Source organism: Cygnus atratus, chromosome 4, assembly GCF_013377495.2.
Source record: "Cygnus atratus isolate AKBS03 ecotype Queensland, Australia chromosome 4, CAtr_DNAZoo_HiC_assembly, whole genome shotgun sequence".
In the NCBI taxonomy this organism is placed as follows: domain Eukaryota; kingdom Metazoa; phylum Chordata; class Aves; order Anseriformes; family Anatidae; genus Cygnus; species Cygnus atratus.
The window spans coordinates 33,198,891-33,212,153 of NC_066365.1; the positions used below are offsets into that span (position 1 = coordinate 33,198,891).

General features: G+C 39.7%; 1 protein-coding gene across 2 annotated transcripts in view; it reads left to right on the plus strand.

Annotated features, from left to right (window-relative positions):
* SH3D19 (SH3 domain containing 19) overlaps positions 1-13,263 on the plus strand; it is an 81,164-nt gene that overhangs the window by 60,485 nt on the left and 7,416 nt on the right. For both annotated transcript variants that reach the window (XM_035547062.2, XM_050710466.1), the window contains 7 exons: positions 397-504; positions 3,793-3,905; positions 6,192-6,250; positions 7,805-8,069; positions 9,366-9,434; positions 10,703-10,775; positions 11,090-11,220. In XM_035547062.2, coding sequence (XP_035402955.1) covers positions 397-504; positions 3,793-3,905; positions 6,192-6,250; positions 7,805-8,069; positions 9,366-9,434; positions 10,703-10,775; positions 11,090-11,220 — 818 coding nt within the window. The remainder of the gene's footprint in view (positions 1-396; positions 505-3,792; positions 3,906-6,191; positions 6,251-7,804; positions 8,070-9,365; positions 9,435-10,702; positions 10,776-11,089; positions 11,221-13,263) is intronic.

Consider the following 13,263-nt stretch of genomic DNA (forward strand, 5'->3'; position numbering starts at 1 on the left):
AGATTTTACTGATTAAAACTTAGTGGCGAATGTGTTCACAGCACATGAAAGCAACTGTGATGAAAATACATTTCCCCAAAGCCATTCTGATTTTGGGTCTCTATTATCAACTAATGCGGTTGTTCTTCAGTGGCTTATATAATTCCAGAAGGCATCTGTAACATGTTTGTGTTAACTCGACTATGATAGTGGATGTACCTAAAAGATATGTTATTTACAAAGAGCTGACTACTCTATTTGCATCAGCCCAATGTTTGTCCCTGGAAACAGATTTGTATATTTTTTATGACTTTCTTGGGTGTGAAATATTAATGTGCTTAAAGAGGAGTGCAATAACTGGTAAGATTTGTGTTCTGCAAATACATATTAAATATACTGGGCTTTTTTTCCTTCTAGATCCATTCCAGTTCTTCTCCAAAAGTGAACCAGCAAAGGAACAGGCAGCTCAACCAGCTTTAGCACGGAAACCCACTGTTATCCGAATTCCAGCTAAATCCAGGAAATGTAAGTTCTTCTCCGAAACTGTCTGAAAAATCTTTACCAGGAGACCATTTTAATTGGGACTTACTATTTCCAAATTGAGTTGCTGTTAGCTTGCTGTATTAGCTGTCAAAGGAATCCCGCAGTGCAGTTGAACACAACAGATGGCCAGCAGTGGTGGGAGGCAGCAGTGGCTGGCAGTCACGTTCCTCTCCCCCTGTCTCCCAGCTACCTTGTCTGGTGCCCTCCTTTGCACTAAGCTTGATGCTCCTCAAACTTTATGGATCTAATACATATCAGGGGGGAAATAGTGGCAGGGAGAGATCTAAATGCTGGCAGAGAAGAGCCGGAGGAGACCCTTGCAGCAGAAGCAAACTTGTTCAGTCAGCTAACCCATACTGCTGAGCTGTGCCTTCGGTCAAATTGACTTATGTGCAGACATCAGCTGAGGATATTTTAATGCTGCTCCCAAGCTTCCTGGGAGCAGGGCCTGCACTTGTCAGAGGAACCAAATTAGTGTATTAAATTTTGCTTCAAAAGCTTAGTCAGGTTGTAAACATAGTTTTTACAGCTTCTATCAAAATCCGTGGTCATTTAAGCTGTAGTGTTTTGGTAGTAACTGAGGGAATAAAAAAGGCATGCGAGAATTTGATTGCAAAGAACTGATTTGTTCTATTTTGTGGCAAGGTCCTCCTGTCTGTAGTTTTCTGATAGTTATCTTATCCCTAATGCCTTCCATCTCTAATCCTTTACAACTTTACAAATCACACTGACAGTATCTGAGAGTGGAAGTTTATCAGAGAGCCACAAGGTCTTTGTGTTGATCTTTCAGTCCTTGAGTACATAGCTGCTGAAGTTTAGCCTTATGTTTTATCCTCAAAACTTAGGAAGAGAGCTCAGAAGATAGCTCTTAAAACCGGTATTTCAGACTCAAGTTTTACTAAATTGTGTAAGTATAGAGCCAAAGATATCCTGGTGGCATTGCTACTAAGACTTTCTCTCACTATTCCCTGAGATCCCTTCTCTCTCCTCCTAACCCCCCGGGTTTTCTTTTCCTCTGTGTATGTGTGAAATGCAGTGGAAGTGATGAAAAATGCAGAGAAGAATGAAGATAAAGCCATTAGGAAAAGACATTCTGCTAATACATGATCATAAATAAAAGCTTTTTTCAGTTAGAAGAATATGTTTACAAACTAATGTAAGGAACCCAACAAAATTAATCTCCACAAAGGAGATCTTTCCTTGTAATTAAAAAAAAAAAACAAACTTTTTTTTTTTTCCTTATCTGGAGTCTTTTGAACTTGTAGATAACCAGTCCCTTGCTGCTCTCTAGTGGCAACTGAACTTTCTACAGAGACTGCCAGTCATAGTGTACTTAATTACAATTTTTAGAGGGGTGTGAAGGACTGCTCTATAAGAGGCTGTGATTGGAAGATTAATGGGATGTGGGGGAACAGGAGCAGGTTCCAAATATACAGAGTAACCTTTTATCAGATAGCTTACATTTCTACAGCAGCTCCTGTTAAAAGTTAAAACACCCGAGAAGAGTGCAATTGGGTCAAGGAGTGACATGGATATAGTAGCATTTACCTTGTAAGAGAGCTACATGGTCTTAGTACAAGAGGTCTTTTGCCATCCTTTGTCTGTTAGGAACCAGTGCAAAACAAAAAGAAAAAAAAACAACAATAATAAACTGGAGAAAAACAAAACCAAAAAAAATCACTACCAAAAAGAGGGCAGAGCTGAATGTTTAAGAATTTGAGCTCCAGTGCTTTAGAAGTTCCTCATTAGCATTTTTGTTGAGCTATGATTAGAAAGGAAGTTTAAACTTCCACTTCAGTTTTTACACTTAGAAATCACTGAAAGTAGCACCTGCTTTCTAGTTGTCGGAGCTTTTTTTTCTTCCTTTATTTCCTTTAATTTTGGTTTATAAACAGAAAAGGCAGAGAAGTTAGACCATCTGTGCATATATCAAGATTTGAAGTGGTGTGAATAAATAAATCTCTCATGTTCTTTATATATCAGTAAGGTATGTTGAAGAGAAGATATCCCTTGCAATTACGAGCAGGTATTGTTTTTACTTCTCATCATACCACCTTAGAAGAGTGGATGAACTTCATTAACTTCTATTCCCTGTTCTCAGTCCCTGCCAACACAGTGACTATTACCTGCTCCTGGGTGTTATAATGTATTTATCCTTGAAATAACGCACTTCTAAACATCAACACCAGTCTTTTAGATCATGGTAGTGCAACGGAGGTGTTAAAAACACCACCTCTCCTTCCTATGTGTTCTTTCTTTGTTAAGAGTACTTTTCATGAAATGAGCAACTTAAGGTTGTCCTTTCTGTAGAATCTGTCCTCATTTTTGTCATTAGTCTATGAACGTCCAGGCTGTCTATACATGTTTTTATGTAACTGCAAGACTGGAAATCAGAAGAGCTTAAGTGTCTGAAGTTTCTGGTAAGAAGGGAATTTTCTTGGTATGCAAATGCATTGTAAAATAGGTGACAAAGTTTCAGTATATAAAGATGAAAATATTGGTAAATATGCTGATAAAACTTGACCAAGTGCTTCCCGGAATTGAATGATAGAGACATTTAAAAGAAATCTCGTTTATCTCAGGTTTTTGTATCTTTGTTGAGACTGAGATCATCACTCTTCCATAGTAACAACTTTACTGTTTCCTCTTCTATGTCCTAAATTTGCTTAGCTCCTTACAGACTACCAGGGAGCTCCCATCTTTCTTTTTGTTCTATCACCATGACTTTTCTAGCAGACAAGAGTTTCTTTGCTTGCCTTTACCTTTCTGGAGATTCTTCCATCCAAGTCTCCTGATCTTTCAGGGTTACTTGAAATAACCCTCAGCTGTTTTCCAGCCTGAAGGATATTCCAGGAGCTGACAGCTGAAAAAAGTGAGCCAGTTTAGAAATGTGGCTGAGAGATGGTGATGGTGTTTCAGGGTATCCAGTAATGAGTCCAACATTCCCAGGGGCAGAAACTCTGCTGCTCGTCTAATATTGTATCAACAAGTATTGCAGCTGAAACCCTAGAATAACTTGCTGGTGTCCTGAGAGTAAAGTGAAGATTGATTGTGCAGAATGGGAAGCACTCCTACAGTCAACGTCAGAGTTACAATGTTCCCTTCACTAGTCTTTTGGTGGTCCTGCCCATTGGCTGCTCTGGCTTTGAGGAAGGAAGTTGTGTTCACAAAAAGGTGCACCAAAACAAGGTAGATTTTCTTATCTATGTTTGGTGTGTGTAAAGAAGCTATTCATTAGATTTTCATTTGGAATTTTTATTTTTTTAACAGCTTTAAATGAAATCCCTCATAGCCCTCCACCACTTCCTGCTGAAAAGCCTATTGGCAACACCTCTGACATCACAGCAGGCAAACCCAACAGTGGTGACCTAGTAAAAAGAGTGGTAAGTTAAAACTTTTCCTGCATTACAACTTTCTGCTTTGGTTAACAGATCTCTTGTCACTCTCAATCCTTTTTAAAGCAAGTTATTTGAGGGACCAAAGGATGAAAGGGACTACTCAAAAATATAAGGTTTTCTTCTTTTAATTGCGTCCTCTCATTTAATAAGGTAATTTAGACTGCTGTCAGTTCTGAAAAACACTTTGTTGATTTTACTAGACTTTGATCACATTTATCTTCAATTTTCTATATTTTGCAGCCGGAATCAAGGATACGCTACAATTTAGTTTCCAAAGCACTGCGAAGTGGCTCAAAGTGTAATAAGACTTGCATGGTCAAATACTGCCAAAGTCCTTTAGAAATATCTAATTTTTTTTACGTTCATACACACAGTACTTCTCTGTGTCTGAGCTAATGTCCAGGCAGAGAAGCTGTTCTGTAGATGAATGAAGCTTGCTTTCTTCAGCTCTTTTCTTCCAGTTGTTTTCTACTGGCCCTTGTCAGAGCCTGAGTAGAACCATCTTTTTGAAAAGCAAGGCTCTGTTCTTCACTTCTGAGCAAATAATAATGATAGACATTGTAGCTGAAGCTGTAGCTTCATTATAGCTGTATCCTCTATTCCCTTTGACACAGATTTACTAAATAGAATTAAAATAAACTAGAAAATGAAAGTAGAATTTCCAAATATTGAGAGCTGTGATGGCAAGAATGGCAGAGAATCTTTTGGAAACCGTAGGCAGTAAGAAGATCAAATCAAATCAAAAGCCCTAACTAGGTGGACAGCTGCCAACAAATGTATTTGTGGCTACTTTTGCTAATAGGATAAAGGGTGGGGTTTAAACGTCGTGGCTGAAGAGGCTATTCATAGAGGCCCTATCTTTTCTGGATAATGCTGTAAGAATAATTTCCAATACAATACATTAAATAACGTTTTACACAATACAATCCAAGAACATTTACAATATCCTCCAGATTATTGTGACAGGCATGCAGAGGGTCACCTCATACACTAATCTTTGAGTAACCCATTACATATTTTGAGATCTCCTCCTCTAAACTTAAGTTCAAGATTGTATATGCTCATTTCAACCTATTTCCATTGCCAAGTGGTAAACATCGAGAATGGATTCATAATGAAGTATTACACAAACCAGTGCTTCTAAAACTAGCAGTGTTCATCTGTAGAAGCAACAACAGAAGCTGTTGACCATAAGCAGCAGTTGGCTCAGGTTTCATGCAGAAGAGGAGAATTTTTGATGTTAGGATGCCAGTCCCATCTGAAAGCGTCAGGCTGTTTTCTTTTTAATCAGAAGTATTTAATCAGGAGCAGTCATCTGGGGACTTAGTCAAGAGGCAAAGTTCTGTCACAAAATACATCTAGGTATTGTCTAGGTGGAGAAAAATCACAGAAATTGCTTACCAGTTTCAAGCACGTGTCCACAAGACACGTAAACAAGAGTATTGAGCCCTTTTGAAAGTTAGTGGTTCAAAAAGGTTACTTTTGATCGTAGATTTAGCACTCTGATTTACCGTGCTGTTGCATACAGCTGTGCTTGGTCAGCTGAGCTGGTGGTATTCTCTGGCACTGCGATGAAAATGAACAGCAGAAGGCAGAAGGATGGTAATGTGTTAATCCATTACTGTGGTCCAAGCCCTTCAGATATGTCATGTGTTCCCCTCTATTGACTCTGCCACAGGGTAGCAGTCTCTGGCAGGGTTGGGATGGGCAGCTGGGAGCAGCAAAGCCTTGATCTGCCAAAGCAAGATTCAGCAGGATTTGTGTGTTAGATCTCTAGGAAACATCCTTAGATGCCTTCTTGAATGAGAGCTAATGTTATTTGCAAGAGACTCTCTCCTGTGCAAGTTACATCAATGTCATATTTTCTGCTCTAAGCCTATTCAAAGTGTTTCATCTGTCAAAGTTAAATCAAAGCCAATAATGTAACTGCAGACAAGTTGGAATCCTACGGGCAGTGAAATTGTGGATTTGTATGACTCTCCTGAGTTTGTCTCTTGCCTGATTCCCATGTGGTAGGATAAAGAGGGCTGGGTCATACCTAATATACAATTTAAGCTGTGATTCAGGTAGTCAGCCAAGTTATTTACATCTCCCTCTATGCACAATAATAATACACTAGAACACACCATGATATTTATTACTTTAGTCCCAAAGTGCCAGAAACTCTTGCTTTTCTTGTCTGTAATTTAAAATAAGAAATGCATCATTTAAACAAGATCCGTTCTGTTTCTTAGATTTAATGAAATGCCTTTTTCTTCTTAATCTTTGTAGGAGTTGGATCATTCAGAACAGGCTGGAGCACCTCAGCCAGAACCTGCACTACCTCCAAGGTAAGTGCAATTTTTCAATGATTAACTCAGAAACATCTCTTTTAAGTGAGTTTGTGTAGTTAGTCTCAGTGTAGATACCGCCAACTCTGATCCTAACTCAAAGGGCTTGGGTAGGTTTTTCTTTTAATGTACTTACTAATAAATAGGCAGATCCAAGCTGCTAGTGGATTCATACTTGTTTGTACGACATTGGTATGAGCAGGGAGATTACAGGACAGCTGTTTGACTCCTCAGCTAATGTGCAGTGGCTGCTGACAGGCATTCCTTTCTGCATCTTTAACCTTTTTACCCACAGCTGAACAGAGAACATCCTCTCCTGCATGTTGCTGACCTTTTGATCAACAGCACTTGCACTTGTGGCTGGGTTGGAGTGGTGGAGGAATGGAGGTGGCAGATGCTGCCACCCTGAAAAGGGCAGATGCTGGGCCAGCCCCTTCCCAGAAGCACTGGCTAGCTTCTACAGTATGTCCAATGTTCACTTCAGACCTAAAACCCCAGTGAAGCAGCAGAATTAATTATAAGTTGAACAGAAGTGGAAATTTTTTTTGAAATTGAAAAAAATAATTCCTATTCAAATAGGAGTAGAGAACTCTTATCGGGGCATTAGTAAATCACCAATATCTTCTCGAATGGTGGATGACATTCACAATACATGTCAGATACTCTGGAAGTTCCACTAATGAACATTTGCTGAGGTTGATAATTTTTACTGATCCTTGAGGAATTCATGCAAGCAAATAATTATGCCAATTACACTATATGTATATAATATATATATGAGAGATAAAATTGTAGGAGAAAAGTGCAGTTACTCACTGAAGATTTCCCAATAAAAAATAAACAAAACTGTATTTTTGGAACCATTATACTGCCAGGTTTCTTAATAACATGAAGCCAAAGTTTTATGTGCACAATGCTTGTGAGAGTGAGAGAGCTAATAAGCGTGTGGTACCTCCGTGTGGTATTACCAGAAAGCTTGAGCATTGCCACTGGTGTTTTCTTTCTGGAGAAGACATTTGTTGCATAAAAATGGTAAATCATGCTAGTGATGCCATTGTACAAGGTGGTGTTGTACATCATGAATTTTGGGTAGAGGCCCAAAAATCACTTCTGGTGAGTGAAATCCTAGAGTATGAGCTAGGCTGATTCCTGAAAACCAGCTGGATCAGCAGAGCTTCTCAGGGCTTTCCCTCAGGCTCTTCGGTAGAAGAACTCCTTGCTAAGGCATCTTCAGTCAAAGCTCTTTTTAAAGGTGGATTGCTGAAAAAAATCCTGCTTTTGTAGGGGGCTTTTGAGAACACTGGCAGGCTGTTAATAAAAGTGGTGGGCAGACTTGGAAAAGTGTAGTCAAAGGATCTAAGTCTAAGGACCTGATCATCCAATCCCATTATCTGGAGGTTTCATGGATTCTTCAAGACCTTCAGATATTTCACACTCTACAGTCATGAGTCTTGTTTCCTTAAAGCATGCTCTATAGCTAGGGCTGTGGTGGAGGGTGTGGGGTGGCAGGCTTCTTAACATGCATATTTCTCAGATGGTTCACCCAATCTTTAGGCCTGTGAATGGAAAAATTGTACCAGCTCGACCTCCCCCACCTAAAGGAGTTCCTGGAAGGCCACCTCCACCAAAACTCTCTGCAACCAAGACCTCCTCCCAGAAGGATGCTCTTTCCCGATCCACTTCTGACATTGCTCCTGATAAAAAGCCAAGCAAGTTCAAATTGGGACCCAAGAGAACAAAGAGCCAAGTATTAAAAAATCAAGATCCAGCTTTACCTCCTAGACCTAAACCAGGTCACCCCCTCTACAATAAATACATGGTGAGAGCTGAGATATTCTGAGACTGATGTTCATAAAAGCGTGCTGGTGGAAATAGTAGTGAGAAAACTATTGAGATAGGTTATTGTGATATGATTAGTGCATCTATCAGCATAACCTTCCTTAGAAAATACTAATAAATAAATAGTAATAAGCAGTGTGAGGTAGTACTAGAGAAAGCAATATATAAACGTGACGTATAGATGTATGTATATGTGTATTTTTGTATATTATTTTTTATATATCCCTATAGCTTTTGATTTGTTGGGGTTCTTTCCACAGTCATCAGTTCTGAATTCTATTAGAATACATAAAATGATGCTAAATATGGCGTTTGTATAGAGCTATACCCTGTGTATATCAAAACAACAAAATTGGAAGAGCATCAAAACCTAAAAAGTAGCTTACCTTGCTTAATCAAGCCTGCAAAGAGTGAGGAATGTAACATTACTTAGCCTAGGTTTTCATCGTATCGATTCCATCAGTTTTCATTATAAAAATATTTTTTTTTGGTATTGCATGTGTTGTTAGGGGATAACACAGATCAATGTTACAGGAGAAAGTTTTTCCCCAGATACTTAAAACTGGTCAGTGATCCGAACTGGTGACAGCTTGAACAATTGCTGTCACTATTAACAAAAAAAAAAAAAAGTGCCCACAGAACCACAATATGAACAGAACATCAACATGCAGCACAGACTGGAAGCATTCTGTTGCCTTCTCTCTGGTCCTCACTCTTGTGTTTAGGTTCTTGGTGGAACAGAGGAGTAAGAGAGAGAAAGGTGCATCTAAGTGATAGTAGGAACAGGTCTGACATAAAGGAAGCACGCTGCTTCCTCTGTGGCACAGCCATTCCTGTTTACGTAGAAACATGTGACGTATCTTGGAAATGAGATTTTTTCTCCAGTAGCAGATCGCCAGTAATTTCCTGACCTTGCATGTTACTGTCTATGAAATTTTCCTCCCTGCTCATTTTTCCAGTGCCCTCCATGACAGCTGAATACATTTCTGTATTAGAGTGTTGCTGAACATCATGTGCCGTATGGGATAATAAAAGTTAGGTGGCTAAGAGACTTTTAAAGCTGATGGTGAGACTTGCATTTCTTGAAATGGCAATTCATATCACCAGCAATCCTGCTCTGAATGCTTTCCAAAGGAGCTTGTCATCTCCCACTAGATTCCTAAATTAGTTACCTGTATTAGGCGGTCAGAATACTTCCATCACCTGTTTTCACATGCAGTGGAAACTTCGGGTGCTTAAAATTGAAACAAACTATTCCCATTTGCCTCTATCCAAGCTACCTTTGTCTCATGGAATTGCCAAGGAAGATTGCCTTCCCAGGAACCATGGGGAACCATCCTGTAAGGTAAGACATTTTCTTCTGTTGATAAATGTTTAATGGATAAGACTCCAGTTATGTTAAAGCATCAAATGCTTTAGGCTTTAAAGGTTACACTGAGAAATGCAGTAGTGGTTATTAAATCCTTGTGTTTCTTTAATAAAAACAAAACAACCACCAAAACAAACCCCAATAATGGTGATTTGCCTCATAGCACCAGGACATTCTGCTTATGGAGCAGAGCAACAGTAATTACTTGGAGTGCCAGAAGGGAGAGGAAACTGGTAAAGTTCCTCTGTCTCCTCTGAAGGTAATCACTCCCTTGGCTGAGTATCTGAAAAGCAGGCAAAAGATGAGCACTCAGTTTTATGAAGCGCTATACGTGATGTATCAGTGAATTGACTTAGGGACTTCAAAGAATTTCCCTTGCTCTGTGCTTATGCAGAACTTAACCTGTTTTAGGGCATGACTGTATTACTATCAAACAGCTGGTGTAAATGATAGCTCTGAGCAGCCTTTTTGATAAGCAAAAACCTACATGGCTGAAGTAGGTTTCTCTGCAATCTGTTGTTATCTGTTGTAATTCATGTTATTCTGTCCTTACCTTTGTCCATGCTGGGCTTTTTTGGTTGTTGGTTTTGTTTTCCTTTTTTTCCCCACAATAAATTACTTTGCTTGAAAGCAATTCAGGCACAGTGATTGTGGTCAGTACAGTCTAAAAATGTCTAGGGGGTGGGCTAGAGATGAAGGCTCAGCATTTTGACTATAATTTCCCTTGATAAACATCCCACAACAAATTTGTAATTTCTCCTGTTATCTTCCTGTATGCTTGCTGGTGGCTGGCTCTGCCCTCAGAAATAGCGGGCAGGTGGCAGATGTGCTGCCCCTGCTGGGTGTGCTGGGGCTGAGCAAGGAGCAGTAACTGGTGACACACAGTACTAAGCAGCAGCAAGTTTGGCCACAGCCTTTTGCAAAGAGAGTTGATATCAGTACTCCAGCCTTTTGACCCACAGAGCTATCTGAGGCTTTGTGTATACTGGGAAAAGTTACACGCCCTCCCTTTTCTTTTGCTGGATCAGAAGTAGATTTTGGTGAAACTTCTGGTTTACACTGGCCAAAGGCATACAGAATACAGACCAGTGACCGGTACTTACTTGTGCCTCCAATGGTGATTCTCTGATCCATAACAATGTTGTATCCAAAGTCAGAAAATGACTCTCAGAGTACGTGACAGAGAGTCAGTGGTACTATCTTCCATGATTTATAAACTACTTGGATTTGTTTGTTGTTGTCAGGATTCAAACAACCCTCCAAAAGTTTCTGACACAAGTGCACCTCATGCTGTAGTCCTGCACGATTTTTCTGCAGGTAAGTAAATGTGAATATTTTGGAAGCTTGTTTTACTCCAAGACTTTCAAATGGAGATTTTCGTAGGACTTGGATCTTAAAAATAATCAGGAAGCTCAGCATGCAAGGTCTGCATGTAGAGTTGTTCAAATCCATGGGTTTAGCTATAGTTGGGCCAGTCTTCTAGTTAAAGACAATTTGTTTAGCAAGTATAATTAAGGTTTTATGAAAACTCATTCTGCTCTGGTCCGTAGTATTTATATTAAGAAGGTTTTAGTCAAAGAAAATCAGTGAGTGTGACAACTACCATTAACTGAAATGATGCTGTCTTGCAGAGCATGCTGATGACTTGGACCTTCGTTCTGGAGATACAGTTTGTCTTTTGGAGAAAATTGATGCTGAGTGGTACAGAGGAAAATGTGGGAATCGCACAGGGATATTTCCCGCCAGCTTTGTGAAAGTAATTGTATGTAGGCTTTGTATACATTACTACACACAATCCTAGTGCGTTGGTTTTCTTGTTCTGTGTTACTGCAGCTCCTGTGTGTTTAATTCCATTCACTATTTAGATAATCTCTTTTCCCTCTGGCAGCGCAGAAGACATACCAACTTGTTTGCATGGTATTAGGAAGATGCTTTATTTGGCAGAACCAACTTGTGTTATGGGGATTATTTTCCTGTTAATTTCAAGCCACGTGAGACAATCATGGCCCCTTACCAGATTCTCTTTGTTACCCTGGGTAGTTTCTCTGGGTCTACAGAGCAGATTATTTTTCACAGCAACGTGTAAAAATCAACACGCAGTAAGATGACTGCTTTGTGCTTCCATGTCAGCTTCTCTAGTATTCTTGTCCCCTTGAACTGTGCTGGAATCACCACTTTTGCAGCCACGTAGGGCAGTACAGGGTCAGGGCAGCAGCTGAGCCCAAGAAAACATTTTTCTTCCTTCCAAGATTTTTTTTTCCATCTGTATCCATTCCCCTTAGTGGCAACACAAATGGGTGTGCTGGCACCTTGCAAGGAGATTGTGCTATTGCAAATGAGGAGCTTAAAGCAATCCTGTTACTGAATGTGACACTTGCCATTAAACTGCGGGCAAGAGACGGGTGTTGTTTTGAAGCCCAATGGAAATGGATTGAGCGGCTCAGGTTTAAAGGAGATACAATATAGTTCACTGCCTCAAAAGCTGGGTCAGGTCTATTGTAAGCCTGACTTGATTGAAGTTCATTTTGTGCCAGTAGAAAGGGCCATCGGGCTATCCACCCCAGCCAGATGGACATGCACAAATGCTGACCTGACACCAGGGTCCGGTGAAGGTGTACGGCTGGGCATTAAAGGCATTAAAAGTCTGTGCTGAGCGAAGGCAGCTGACAGAAAGAGATGAGAACTGCTGCTACATTGGAAAATACCAATGGTATTTTGGTAACCATCACAGTGTGTTACAGAGGGGGTCTGTTTGGTTTGTAATGGTGTTACTGGAAAAGAATTTTAAAATTTGGGAAGTGCTGAAGAATTAAAAATAGACCTGGGGTTAGTAATCATGGAACTATGCTCACTTTGCTTTCACAGGAAAGATTTGTTAGCTACATTGAGCCTCTACACAAACCAACAATTTAAATGTTCTTGTTACAACTGATGGCTGATAAGGATTTTATGTTAAAGTAGTGGAATGAAGATTTGAAGTCAAATGCATCATTGGCACAGAGAGATAACACTTCATAGAAGCTAGGGAAGATGCTTTTCAAACACCTGTTTGAGTTTTAATAGCTAGTTACCCTTTTGAGTGCAAAAATATCCTTTGAGCAAAATTAAAAAAAAAAAAAGAGAAAAAAGGACAGTAAATATGGCTCATGCACTGAGTGAATTCTCCTGTGCATTCATGTCAGCTTAGGTCTTGACCCAAGGCCTCCATCAGTACACTGTACTGTGTTTTACAATATTGAGCTGCATACTAGCTTGGTGTCTGGGCACCAAACAGTAATACATAGTTATTGCTTCCTTCCATGGACCTTTCAGAGCTCCACAGCTATGAGCTTCTCTAGCAAGAGTACTGCAAAGATTATTTGTCCTAAAAGTCAGCATGATTTCTTTCGGAACTTCACAACAGCAATGAAACATTTTTTATTGATGTGTATGGGAACTGGCTTATGTGATAGTGAGCTGAGACCCAAAGCTCCTAGCCAGGTTCCCTAGGCTTGCAGTGTCATTGTAAAGCTCCCTTCATATCATACCAAAAATACAGTTAGTCTTATGATAAAGGACTGATATATCCGTGTGGTGATTTTCTAAATTATATTTCTCCCATTCCTTTAATTAGCATATAGTAGTTATCTACAGCTGAGTTGAGAATAATTAGTTTGTTTTCTCTAAACTAAGGTTTCTTTAGATGCTACCCCTACATGCAGACTGAAGTGAGATTTACGATGTGCTTTTGTTTTGAGTACAGCTGACTACCAAAGCCCAGAAAAATATGTGTAAACACTAATCTTGTCTATTGTGATATGTTGTG